General features: G+C 49.3%; 2 protein-coding genes across 2 annotated transcripts in view; both read right to left on the reverse strand.

Moving 5' to 3' along the window:
- Positions 1-19: 19 nt before the first annotated feature.
- Positions 20-13,258, reverse strand: Rbp1 (retinol binding protein 1). Its single transcript, XM_070005519.1, has 4 exons — positions 13,083-13,258; positions 12,447-12,625; positions 1,202-1,303; positions 20-268 (listed from the first exon to the last, which is right to left on the reverse strand). The coding sequence occupies exons 1-4, from the start codon at positions 13,153-13,155 to the stop codon at positions 215-217; spliced, it is 408 nt and encodes a 135-aa protein (XP_069861620.1). The 5' UTR covers positions 13,156-13,258; the 3' UTR covers positions 20-214.
- Positions 13,259-13,352: 94 nt separating this feature from the next.
- The window catches only part of Nmnat3 (nicotinamide nucleotide adenylyltransferase 3), a 62,143-nt gene continuing 61,773 nt past the window's right edge, over positions 13,353-13,722 (reverse strand). Inside the window, exon 8 of the mRNA XM_070005518.1 lies at positions 13,353-13,493. Within this exon, the coding sequence (XP_069861619.1) occupies positions 13,426-13,493 (68 nt within the window). The 3' untranslated portion in view covers positions 13,353-13,425. The remainder of the gene's footprint in view (positions 13,494-13,722) is intronic.

Genomic DNA, 13,722 nt, shown 5'->3' on the forward strand with positions numbered 1-13,722 from the left:
GCATTCCCCAAACAGACACTGCAACAGAGACCACTTTTATTGGGATGACTGCAGTTTAAAAAAAAAATATGAAGAGACAAGGCAGAGACAGGCTCTGCTAATGGTTGCCTCGTGGTGGGGTGGCCGGATATTTCTGCCTTTGCTGTGCAGAGGAAGATCCAGCCCACGGTTCCACGCCACCCTTTCCTCGAGACCAGGACTGTCGGCTGGGGACTCAGTGCACCTTCTTGAAAACTTGCTTGCAGACCACTCCCTGTGCTCTCATCTCCTGAAACAGAAGCAGACTGTGGTTGAGGACCAGACCGTTGAACTTTCTTTTTATTTATTTATTTATTTTTAATTTTTTGTTGGTCATGGGGCTTGAACTCTGGGCCTGAGTGCTGTCCCTTAGCTCTTCGGCTCAAGGCTAGCGCTCTACCACTTGAGCCACAGCACCACTTCCGGCTTTTTTTCTTTTTGCTTATGTGGTGCTGAGGAATTGAACCCAGGGCCTCAGGCATGCAAGGCAAGCACTCTACCACTGAGCCACCTTCCCAGCCCCCAGACCGTTGAACTTTCGACAGTTCCTCAGAAAGTTCACTGATAGAATGGAATCAGGAGGGGTCAGGCTGTGCGTGCAGACTCAGCTGGCTGGGACAGGCAGACAGGGTTCAGACTGACCAATGGAGCCTTCCACCAAGGAGCTTTAGAAGCCTTAGGCTAGAGTGTTGCTAGCTCCAAAGACCCGGGCCCAGGGTATACGGCTCTACAGGTAGCTGCAGACCAAAGCCAGATCATGTGAGATTCCTATGTACCACAGCTGCCTGGGGTGGGGGGCACCTAGCAGGTGCTCAGAGATTAGAACCCAGGTCACCCAGACCAGGCTCTGTTTCTCTGCATGTGTTTCCCAGGCAGAACTGGGAACAGCCACGATGGAGACCGCCTCCCCCGCCCCCAGGGGAGGGACAGGGTGAGCTGAACCCGCCACCAGAGCTCAGGAAAGCTCCACAGACCTACACATCTCGGAGAAACCTAGAGAATCCTCCTGGCCCTGGGGCCTGCCACACTTGGCACAGCATACATAGACACCACGTGGCAGACGAGCCGGAGAGCAGAACCAAGGTCCAGCCACAGTACCTTGTCCGTTTTCCACGTGGACCTCGGCAGTGTTAGGACCAGCGGGTCCCTGACTAGGACCATCGGGTCCCTGACCAGGACTTACCAGGTGCAGCTCGTCACCCTCGACCCACTGGGTCCAGCCGCGCCCCTCCTTCTCGCCCTTCTGCACGCACAGGAGCTTGTCACCGTCCCAGCTCACCGTGGTCTGTCAAATAAGAACAGTGGTCACTTCTGAGCAAGCAGCTCCGAGCGGAGCTGGGGGAAGGGAGAATTCCCCCCAACCCTCAAAATCCAGGATGAGCTCTGGCCAATTTTATTGTAGAAAAATTTGGCTGGCCCTGTATTCTCATGCCTGCAAGTCTAGCTACTCAAGAAGCTAAGATCAGCTGGTGGCCGGTGCCTCACGCCTATAATCCTAGCTACTCAAGAAGCCGAGATCTGAGGATCGCCGTTCAAAGTCAGCCCAGGCGGGAAAGTCCATGAGACTTTTAAATCTCCAATGAACCACCAGAAAGCCAGAAGTGATAGAGTGCTTGCCTTGAGTGAAAGTGCTCAGGTACGGTGTCTAGACCCTGAGTTCAAGCCACCACCACCACCAACAACAACAAAAAGCTAAGATCTGAGGATCATGGTTCAGAGCCAGCCCCGGCAAGAAAATCTGTAAGATTCTTAGCTCGAATTAACCACCAAAAAGCTGGAAGTGGAGCTGTGGTTCAAGTGGTAGAGCACTAGCCTTGAGTGGGTGGGCCACTCCTCGCTAGAGGATATCTTCCCCTTTCTCCTTCCTGCCACCCAGCGGGCACCAGCCTTTCTTCTAGGCTTGCTGACCACTCTACCCTCTGCTGTTGGGATTTCTTTTTTTTCTTTTTTTTTTTTTTTGGGGTCCGGTCGTGGGGCCTGAACTCTGGGCCTGGGCGCTGTCCCTCAGCTCTTCAGCTCAAGGCTAGTGCTCTACCACTTGAGCCACAGCGCCTCTTCCGCCTTTTTTCTTTTTGCTTATGTGGTGCTGAGGAATCAAACCCAGGGCCTCAGGCAGGCAAGGCAAGCATTCTACCACTGAGCCACCTTCCCAGCCCCTGCTGCTAGGATTTCTTCTGTAATGAAACTTCCAGAAAGAGACAGCTGGAAGAGGGGTCTCTCGCCCAGCTTTGCAGAAAAGGAATGTCTAACCTCTGCTCTTAGGGTTCTGTTTATAAAGACGGATTAGATTAGGAAGATGGCTCCTTCTCCCTGGTCCAGAGGACTCTAGCACTATGACAATGAAGATCATGCCTTTTAAGTCAGGGCACAACATGGCCAATGTCTTAATGAGACTCGTGGGTAAAGACTACTGTTGATCTTACACCACAAACAGGGCAAGGTGCCTGTTCAGTGGGCAGCGCTGTGATGAGAAGGAGGACCAGGCAATGAGTCCTCCACTGCTAGTTCCCCCTCTTTCCCACATAGTTTCCAGTGCCCATGCTGGTTTCTTTTGAGTATCCAGGAATCTATTCTGCATGTTCCCGACTCCTATCAGAGGCACAAGAGACAATCACTTGTTCTCAGGTATGATACACCCATTTCTGTCTCTTGCTGAAATGTCAATCAATGAGCATATCTACACCCTATTGGAAAATAGGAAGAAAGAAAAAAACCTCAATGAAGAAAATCATAAAATGAGTTTGTGCAATCCTGCTTTCTCAGAGGTAATCACTCCCACATTTTGGTGTATTTCTGACCAGTCGTCTATAATTTTTTTTCTCTTTAGTATCAACATACATTTCAGCATTAGGAAATTAGGATGGTTTTGTATGCTCATTTCTTTATTTGTTAAAAGCCATTTCCCACTTCCACAAAGATTCTCCATAAGCATTATTTTAATTGCTATATAATACTTAGGAAATGGCTACATCATTTCAGGGCTCAGTATACAATGATGGGAATGAGGGACTCTTATCCAAAAATAATTAAGATTTTTAAGACAGCAGCAGAGCAGCAGCAGGGCATTAAACCAAATGACAAGCTTTTATGATCACCAGGCCCATAAGAACTATGTGGTCACAGGTCCATGAAGCTGGCCCTGGAAGTATATCATGCCTGTGCACACACAATTATTTAGCTGATTACCTATTCGAAGACATTTAGGTAATTTACATTTCTGTGCTGCTACTATTAATAAAGCTTCCTTGGATATGTACAGTTTTGAACAAATTATTTCCTTAGAATACATGCCCACAGAAGGAATTGTTGGACCAAAGAGTAAGCATATGTTTATTTTTTTGTTCTGGTACTGGGGCTTGAACTCAGGGCTTTGGGCTCTCCTCTAGTTTGTTATTTTCTCTACCACTTGAGCCACATGTTCACATCTGGCTTTTTGCTGGTTAACTGGTGATAAGAGTCTGATCAACTTTCCTGCCCGGGCTAGCTTTGAACTTCAGATCTCACCTTCCTGAGTAGCTAGCATTATAGGCATGAGCCACCGGTGTCTGGCTTGAATGTGCCTATTTTTAAGATTTCAGATAAGAATTGCTAAGAAGATCTCCTGCAGATTCACATCTGTTTACTCTGCAATTCTGCTGGCAGAGAGCCATCATGAAATGGTTTTCATTAGTGGGAAAACAAACTTTGCTCATGCCACCCTTTCTAGATCATTTGTCTCCTTTTGTTTTTGGCAGTACTTGAGTTTGAGCTCAGGGAAAGCATTCTTCCACTTAAGCCACACCTCCAGGCCTTTTTTTTTTGCATTTTTATTTATTTATTTATTTATTTATTTATTTATTTTTATTTTTTTTGGGTCCGGTCGTGGGGCCTGAACTCTGGGCCTGGGCGCTATCCCTCAGCTCTTCAGCTCAAGGATAGCACTCTACCACTGGAGCCACAGCGCCACTTCTGGCTTTTTTCTTTTTTCTTATGTGGTGCTGAGGAATCAAACCCAGGGCCTCAGGCATGCAAGGCAAGCGCTCTACCACTGAGCCACCTTCCCAGCCCCTTTTTGCATTTTTAAAAAAGACATTGACTTTTTTGTGTGCCAAGCCACGCTGGACCATCATCCTCCTGTTTATCCTTCCTGCAAGGATGACAGGCACGTGACACTGTGCCCGACATTTATTGGCTGAGATGCAGGGGGCGGGGGGATTGTGAGGGGGTGTCTCAAAACTTTTTGCCTGTGCTGACCTTGAACCTCAATCCTCCCAATCTCCACTTCCCATACAGGTGTGAGCTATTGACACCCAACTAACTAGTCTTTGTTTAAGCAGATGTTCTACCTAACACTACCTCATGAGTAGTTGTGGTTCTCGGGCTAGTGGTTCAGTTTCCCACTTTATTATCTAATGTTCATGTTTAGCTGGACCTTCCTCTCCTTTCATTCCTTCCTTCTTCCTTTTTTTTTTTTTTTTTTTTTTTTTTGGTGCCAGTCCTGGGGCTCAAATTCAGGGCCTGGATGCAATCCCTAAGCTTTCTGTGTTCAAATCTAATGCTCTACCATGAGACATAGCTCCATTCTGATTTTTTGGTCATTAATTGGAGACAAGAGTCTCACAGACAGACTTTCCTGCCTGGGATGGCTTTGAATTGTGATACTCAGATCTCAGCCTCCTGAATAGCTAGGATTACAGCTGTGAGACACAGGTCCCTGGTTAGGTTTTTCTTTTTAAGTTTTGTATCTTGTAGAAATAAATCAGCCATTTCCTATAGGGTTGGACTGAGCCTAAATGGGTTGAGGATGTAGTTCAGTGCATGTGTAAGGTTCTCAGTTCAATGGCCAGCATTAAAATAGAACACAACAGACAAACAACAAAGATTTACCTTAAGGAAAGGAAACAAGAAAGAATAGAAGCCAGCCAAGTTAGGGAGATTCATATCTTCAATTAGCCACCAGAAAACCAGAAGTATGCTGTGGCTCCAAGTGGTAGAGTGCTAGTCTTGAGCACAAGAGCTTAGGGGCAGCACCCAGGCCCTAGGTTTAGGCCCCATGACCAGAAAAAAGAAACAAGGAAAGAAAGAAAAGAAGGAAGGAAGGAAGAAAGAAAAGAAGGAAGGGAGGGAGGGAAAAATAAAAAGAAAGAGAGGAAGAAGAAAGAGAAAAAGGGGGGGGGTAGAGAAGGCACCCACTCATCAACAAAAGACAGTAAAAATGTTGGAAGGGGATGAGGAGCGAAAGCAATTTGCTTTCTTGTAACTCAAAATGTAAGTTATCATTACAACAACCTTTCGAGGCCCTACGAACTTACTCTGTTGACCTTCTTCAGAAAAGGGTCTTTAAGAGGCCATTCCATTTCCTCCAGTGATCCACAGCATCCTGTCCTAATGGGGGACTTCCACACAGGCGGATGTCTCTGTCACTTGAAGTGACAGGGAGTGACAGAGACCAGTACTGCCCCCCTGCCCACCTCCCTTGTCCTGAGCTCCAAGACCCCACCTTAGAAATGAAGCCCTGAAGAATGCAAACAGTGGAAGGGTCACCTTCAACCCAGCTCCCCTGCACAAGTCCTCACCCCAGAGACCACTGGGGAACACAAATGGGAAGCTGCTTAGCAGCAGAGCTGGTGTAATTAAAAAAAAAATAACAAGAAGAACAAAGCAAACGTCTATCGCAGAGGCTGTGTCAGCAGCTGAGAGAGACCTTCCCACTGATGGGTGAAGACAGGTCCGCACCGCTGTGACAAGGCACTGTCATGACAAAAGCCATTGTTTAGCTGCCCTGACAACTCAGAAACCCCTGTCGGGTCTGCTGCACAGGACCAGTGACACAGACAGCCTGGCTTCCACAGATGCCCCTGTGACCCTGCACCCAGAGATACCTCAGAGTTCCTTTGCTCAGTTCAGGTGACTAGTACTGGTGGCAACAAACGATTTCCACTAAGTGGAACCATCGTTTGGCAGTCCCCTGGCATCGGCATCGGAGGCAAATGGCGGGACATTTATTTAAAAACCCCAGAGAACAGGGGATGACACAGCACTGCCCCCCCTCCAATCTCCCCCGACATATGACTACTATCCAGCCCTGCCAGGCCCTCTGACTCTTGGTTATGGTTCAGGAGCCAGATTATCTATAGAAGGCGAGACCCTGCCTGCCCATGGTGATTCTACCTGCAAAGGCCCGAATCAGGGACTCCCTCTGGAGTCTCTCTGCTCTTTTAGATTTGGAGATAGGATTTAAAAACCAGACAGTAAGCAGAGACTTTGTATGAGTGATGTCAGCTGCAACAAGCAATTTACATTTTTCCTCCTGGAGTCTGATTTGACCCTGTGCTTCTCCCCGTGAGAGTTCTCCTATGTTCCTGGGAGAGTTTATTAATGTGGCCTTGGGGGTTTGTGTTAAATAAGCCATTTTGTAGGGAAGGCAAGAGAAGAAATAAGGAGGCTAGGCATTATGCTAAGAGCTTCTCACCATGTTTCACTGAATCTCCAAGCTCTGGGGCTGATACCAATTAGGCTTTTCTAAAAAGTTTCCAGCCTGTCACCTAGGGACTAGGAGCTGAGCTGTACTGGTTACCCAGTTTGGATTGAGAAATCCTGTGTGGCCAGCCTGAGGGAGGAGATAGATGGTGTCTCTCTCCTTCTGGTCTGTCCCTGTATAGCTGGCAATTGCTTAAAAGCAGCACATTCGGGGAAGAAAAGCCAACACCAGGTAAAAGCAGATTAATAAATTTGTAAATTAATAAGGCCTTAGCATATGGACGAGTAATAAGTTGTTAAAAGCAACAAATAGAACCCCAATTGGGCCTTTGTGTGCAGAAAAGGACACAATTCCACACTGGGCACCAGTGGCTCACGCCTGTAGCTACTCAGGAGGCCAAGATCTGAGGATCATGGTTCAGAGCCAGCCTAAGCAAGGAATGTCTGTGAGACTCTTATGTCCAGTTAACCACAAAAAAGCTGGGAGTGGAGCTGTGGCTCAAGTGATAGAGCATCAGCCTTGAGAAAAAAAGCTAAGGGACAGCCTTCAGGCCTTGAGTTCAGTCCCAGTATAGGCACCAAAAAACAAAACAGTACAAAACAAAGAAAACAACAACAATAATATACAATTCCACCACAAAGTTAACAGCAAATGACAACATGGCCTCTTAAGACAAACAAAATGGAAAGAGGCAATCAGAATCTCTAGAGATTCTTTGGGGTCTGTGATCTTTTTTTTTTTTTTTTACTCATTACACAATATGAATTGCCACCTTAGAAAACATGGCATGTGGTGCCTAACAAACCCCCAAACCTAACAAGCCAGTATGCCTTCATTATTTTTTTAAAGCTACTTTGTATGAATTTTATTTGGCTGCTTTAATTCTTCTTTTCTTAATCCTCAGAAGCAAGCTGCCAACACCAATTTCAGAGGTCAGAGAACTTTAGCTGCAACATAAAAGAGATCCTGTGTTGCTCGCTTGGAAACGACCCAACTGAATGCCGGAGTGGAGCCCGGGTAAAGACAGCTCTCCGAAAATCCTACATCTGATGGCATTCTAGTTCTGCAGGCCCTGGGGTTTATTTCACCACTCCCATTGCATTTGTTAATAGAAGAACCCAAAGATTTCTTTAATGGGTCAAGATAGGATCAGAGAACTGGCAAGAGTTTAAGACAAAGTGTTAACAGGGGCTTGGCAGATTTCATGTATTAGCATATATAATTAAATGGCTCTCTGGCTGTCTGGTTGGATAGACGGATGTCTATTAAAGAAGGCAGGGAGGGAAGAGGAGGAAACATAGTTTTAAAAAGGATTCTGGAGATTTTTAAGTGCTGATGTGAAAAGATGCCTAGGAATGTCATTGAGTTAAAAAAATATATGCAGAAAAAGTGGTCCCTTTCTCTTTCCTTCTCTCCTCTCCTCCTTTTTATTTCTATTTTGGATAGAGATACTGAGCAGTTGAGAAGTCAACAGATAGCTTATGCACTGATGAGGACTTCAGATAGACCAGAAGCAGCACAGGTAATATCTAGAGCATGGGAATGGACCTGCTGGGGGAAGGGATCCTTCCCTTTTTTCAGTCTGCACTGTTGTGCTGTTTGAACTGTTTTCCTTTTATAACAAAAACAAAGAAAGCAACAGCAGGCTGGGAGCTGGAAGTGGAAGGCAGGGCCTGCAGAGGGGTCATCCTGAGTTCAAAGCTGGATATGAAGGCAAGGCCACAGCCCTGAGAGGAGGTGCCAGGCCTGAGCGAACAAAGCAGCCTCCTCCAGGGAGAGACCCTGACCTGGGTGTCCACCCTGGGATGACAAATGGCCCTTCTGTCCCCATCACACAGAGCCAGGCTCACGGCTGTAATTCCTGGCTGGAGCTCAATCTCCTTCCACTAAGAGCACTCGCTCTGCAGGGAACTGGGGACAGAAAACAAAAACAAAAACAAAAAACAAAAAACCCTGAATAATTCGCAGGGAGCTACTACTGGAGGTTGAAGAGCCTTCCCTGGTCAAAGCCCCACCTGACATAGCCCGATGTTTCCCTGGGCCTGAGACTACTCGGTAGTGGATAAAAGATAGAGAAGAGCTTAGGACCCATTGGGCCCAGCATGGTCTTTCCACATGTCCATCAAAACCATGAGCCCTCATATGTGTGGGGCTGGTACGATCTGGATAGACCAGCCTGGACAGGCAAGCTGAGGGACTCAGGGCCACACAGGCTGGAGTCTGTACCCATTGCTGGGGACAGGCCACCTAAACATCTAACGAGTTTCTGTAACTCCGATGGGGTCAGATGAGGGACTAAACCAACTGGAGAGCTATGGTCCTCTGCATCTAATTTCCCATAGACGATCTAGTAGAGATTAATGTCTCCGCTGAGTATCTTTGGCTCACACCTGTAACCCTAGTTACTCAGGAGGCTGAAATTGAAGGATTGAGGTCTGAAAAGCAGCCCGGGCAAGAAAGTCTGTGAGACTCAACTTCAATTGACCACAAAGAAAAAAAAAACACAGGCCGACGTGGAGGTGTGGCTCAAGTGGTAGAGCACCAGCATTGAGTGAAAAAGCCAAGTGAGAACAAGAGCTCTTGAGTTCAAGCCCCAGTGCTGAAATGAAAGAGAGAGGCACTTCATTCCCACAAAGCAGCATCTTTTCACGTGTAAGCTGCCAACAGAACCAGTCCCTCACAGAAGTTTTGGTTTAGAGCCCTAGGCCACAGCTGGGGCTGTGTACCTCTAAGATTCCCTGGCCAGCTGTTGCTGCTCCCTCCTGGCTCCTGGACCTCAGGTTACCAAGTGTGAGCAATCTGCCCTTCTAGAGGGAGCCATGGTGATGCCAGAACCCACAAGAACAGGACAGATGAGTGTTTCTATCTCTTTTGACTTACTTTTATAAGTACTGTCCAAACTATGATATTTTCCCCCTATGAAATCTTAGAAGATTTTGGCCATCATTGGCAATGGATGGTAAGATTTTCTTCTTCTTCTTCTTCATTGTGCAGGCCAAATACAATACATCTATAGGCTGGATTCCACCCGCTGGCTCTGGCTCTAGAATGCAGATAACAGTTCTCAGGGAAAGGAGGCAGGGTGAGAGATCTCAGAGCCAGCCACTTCTGGTCTGGTCTCTTTGTGGAGGAACGCAGGCCTGAACACACTTCAGCAAGGCATCCCTCACACCCCCTGGTAGGACCCCATGAGTCTCCCCTTTCCTTCTGTCACGTCTAAAACTCCAGCTACTCATATTCTTTGCAGATTGAACCTCTCTCACCTCTGAACCTCACTTTCAGTCCTGCCCCTTCTGATCTCTGGGCCTCAGGGTGCATGCTTGGCTGGAACATGCTATCCCTCTCTCTAATTTATCCTAATCTTCACTTGCCCTTTAAGGCTCTAATTGGCTGTCATCTCTTTGGGACCACCGCTGCTCACTCCCCGCAGCTCTGATACTCCCACCATGCACTAGGCTACCAGGACCCAAAGATGTAACTCTTTGTCTTCTCCTATCGCCTGTGTTCACAGGGTTGAGCCTAGGGCCCCGGTACAGGCCATGTTTGAAATAACATTGACCAGACATTGTTTTCCAGGCTTTGGCCTCCTCATCTCCTTCTAGTTTGCTTCCAGTTATTTCCTGTCTCTGTTCCAAGCCTCAGCTCAGAGAATTGCTTGCTATGAAAACCATCCCTGATCTTCCAGATCAAGGAGGAGGGAGGGGTGCTTATATTGTGACTGGCTGCTTTAGTTCCCTCCCTTTTCCCAGGCTACACTGAACTCTCATTGACTCAGGACAGCAAAGAGAGGGCAAGCACCACGAAACCCTCGCAGGACCTCCCAGAATAGGAATAACCAAAACACCAATGAAGGATCCGAGGCAAGATGGGGACTCCTGCACTGAGATGGGAACATATTCCTGGCTGGTGGGTTCTGAGGACGTGGGGCAGAAGGCAAGGTAGTGAAGTCATTTGCCCAGCATACCTCCAGAAACTCAATCTCGCCCCTTGCCTCTCTTCTGAGCACTGTCTCGTGACTGTTGTGCGTCTATCTCAGTCCCAGTTACTGTGCATTCTGAACTTTAGGGATTGCGACATGCTCTGTTTTTCCTGTGCCTGGAGAGGTGGCCAGCGTGTGACAGAAGCCGTCTACACAATGGCTCATCCGTCCTCCCTGGGTCACTCAGGGAACCTCCCTGAGAGCACACAGCAAGGAATGCTGTCTATAAGTAGGGTTGAAAAGGGCATGGAACAGAATAAGGGGTAATAACATACACCTTGAACAACACTGCCCGGGGCTGAGAAGGTGGCTCAGTGGTAGAGCGCTTGCCTTGCATGCTCAAGGCCCTGGGTTCGATTCCTCAGCACCACATAAGCAAAAAGAAAAAAGCCGAAGTGGCGCTGTGGCTCAAGTGGTAGAGCACTAGCCTTGAGCTGAAGAGCTGAGGGACAGCACCCAGGCCCAGAGTTCAGGCCCCACGACCGGACCCCCAAAAAAAAAAAAAACAAAAAAAACAACAACACTGCCCGCCTCCCAGCAAGCACACGATTAATATAGATGAGATTCGGTGTTAGGGGATCTATTGGTGCCTTGCTTGTTAATGGATGATGAAGAGGAAGCATGAAGGTAACAAACCAGCCAAGAACAAGCTGGTGACCCCCAAATAAAGATATGTTCTGGAAATACCCCTAAGAGAGAGCTGGGAAACAAGGGACTGCCCTTATGGGCAGAGTTCCATGCACACAGTGGATGGGCAAGGCCTTGCCCATCCTGAAGGTCTTGCCTTCCTGAAGGTTTCCCCCGCAGAGTGCGTCTCCCCATTAAGAGGCCTTGGGATGTTAAGGCACCATACAACACAATGTTTCCCTACAGCAATCACACCTGAAGCCCCTCCAAGGCTGACTACTGTCTCACCATCATCCCACAGGGCAGACTCAGAGGCCAGGGTTTCTGCAAAGGTTACTAGCAGGGGTGCAGGGTGGTAGGTGATGGGTTTCAACATGAGAAAGGTTCAGATTCTCGTGAGTCTCTTGTCTCTTTGAGCCTCAGCTGCTGTACAACATAGCGTTAATGATCCTCCCCTCGTTGGTGGTGGTAGAAGGGACAGATACCATGCAAAGCAGCCACAGGCCCTCCACAAGCACCCCTAGCTAAGGGGGGAAGGGGGGGGGTGAGTGAGGCCAACCCTGAGGACAAGTATAAATCAGTTCTGGACCCAAGACTAGGAAAGAGAGTCTGGGGCATCCTGACCTCCCAGAAACCCCGGAATGTTCATGGAGACCTGGGGCTGGCCTTCCGGAGTCTGCTGTGGTAGTGCTAATTGGGGTCTCGGGGTCACCAGCTTCCCATCCTTGGAAGAGGAAGAGCTCAGGGCTTTTGCCCTTCCCTGTTGCTACTTTCTCTGGCCTGGTTTCAGAAGGGGGGGAGGAGACTGACCCAATGGATAATCAAAAACCAAGTTGGGGGGGCAGGACAGGCAAGCCAGAGGGCTTACAGATAAGATCCAGGTGACCCCTGCCCCCTAGAGTGGCTTTGTAGGAAGTCACACTGGAATTTGACGCTCAGAGTGTCCCTGAATTCCCTTTCTTCCTGCGCCCATCTTAGGAGAACAGAGCTGGCTGCCTGGTCTGGAACTGCAGCCCACCCGGCCCTCCCTTTATGTCTCAGAGAATTTGCTCATCTGTAAAATGGGGGAACTCTCACCTCCTTCAAAGGCTATGCAGTTCTGCTGAAGTCACAGTCTACAGTACTTGGCAGGATGCCTGGACAGGGAAACCTTCGCCGCCTCCCCAACTGTACTATCCGGTTTGGAGGTGGCGGGGAAGGGGGGGAGGAGGCCTGGATGAGGGGGGTGCAGCCTCCCCTGGGGCCTGGGAGTGGGCAGATCAGCAGTCCCTCTGAACACAGGGGCCCTTGTTCTCCTCTGGGATGAAGAGGCCCGGCCCCCACTGGGCAGGAGACAGTCAGGAATCCTTCAGGAGTTCTCACCATGCACTTGCGGTCATCTATGCCGGTCAGGTCCTCCTCGAACTCCTTGCCCACCTCGAAGTCCATGATGTAGTTCCTGAAGGTACTCAGTGTGCGGATGATCATGTGGTCACCTTCCTGCACGATCTCTTTGTCCGGCTTCAGCAAGTTAGCGATTTTGCGCAAGGCCACATTGACATCTTCAAGGTGTTGTGATAGTGGTGGTGGTGGTGGCAGTAGTGTTAAGTGGGGGGAACAGAGGGGCAGAAAGTTGTCAGGAAAACTCAGAACACCCTCCCCCGCTCCCAACAAGACTGGGGAACCCTCACTTGCTGTGGACTGCCTGCATTGTAGCCTGTTCTGTACCAAGTCCTCCTCCTCTCCCCAGCCCCCCGACACACACACACACACACACACACGTTGGCAACCAAGTTTTTGGCCCTTAGAAACAAAAATTTAGCAATCCAAGTAAGTCCCAGCTTTGCAAATGAAATTACTCATCAGCCCTGACAATCCCGGATCCTCCAAGTTGCAGCCTGTGGCAGGCAGTGCTCCTTCTGGAAGGGGGAGGGAGGTGGCTGTGGTAGGGAGGGGTAGGGATGGGGGCGCAGGGGTGGGGAGGGGTCCTGGGTTCCAGGGGGGGAGAGCCAGCCTCACCAAGGGCACGCAGGTACTCTTCGAAATTCTCGTTGCTGAGCATCTTCCAGTATCCGGTGAAGTCCACAGGCATTTCGGGGAGTGACGGGGTGAATGCCGTGGGACACAGATCGGGTGGGAGCTGCTCAGGGCTCTGCTAGGGCAGCGGCTGCTGGTGTGATCCCGGCCGGTGGTCGCCCCGGAAATGAGGGGGGGTGAGGTGGGGGGGGGACTCGTTGAAGGAGGCGGGGACAGCTGGGTTCCAAGCACGCACAAAGCAAGGCAGGAGGATCCATTGTAGCCTTCGCTCCTCCCCCCTGGACGAGGGCGGGGTGCCAGGGAGTTGGAGGGCCAGGTCTGTCCTCTAGCTAGAGGCCACCTTCGGTTCGGTTCGGAGCAGGGGGGGGGGGCCCTTCTGTCGCTTCTCCTCCCCTGTAAAAAGGAAAAGAGATGGTAGGAGGGTAAGGTTGTATTATTCACCCCAACTTCTCAGTTCTAGGGAGAGGAGGGCGGTGGGGGTGGAAGGGGCGGGGAGAGGATTCCTTCAAATGCTTACTGTGAACTTTCAACCCTAGGCAGCTACTGGAGGGCTGGGGTGGTGGGTTTGTGGGTGTGATCAGGAAAAGAAGCAGTTTATTGGCCTTTGTCTAGAACGGTGCAG

Source organism: Dipodomys merriami, unplaced genomic scaffold (genome assembly GCF_024711535.1).
Source record: "Dipodomys merriami isolate MVZ:Mamm:240054 unplaced genomic scaffold, mDipMer1.0.p SCAF_68, whole genome shotgun sequence".
In the NCBI taxonomy this organism is placed as follows: Eukaryota; Metazoa; Chordata; class Mammalia; order Rodentia; family Heteromyidae; genus Dipodomys; species Dipodomys merriami.

Excerpts from the sequence above, each read along its gene's own strand:
- Rbp1 (XM_070005519.1), bottom strand. The coding sequence starts at position 13,155 with ATGCCTGTGGACTTCACCGGATACTGGAAGATGCTCAGCAACGAGAAT. Across the intron at positions 12,626-13,082 it reads AGAGTACCTGCGTGCCCTTG|ATGTCAATGTGGCCTTGCGC; the intron begins GTGAGGCTGGCT and ends AACACCTTGAAG. Across the intron at positions 1,304-12,446 it reads TAGATGACCGCAAGTGCATG|ACCACGGTGAGCTGGGACGG; the intron begins GTGAGAACTCCT and ends CTTATTTGACAG.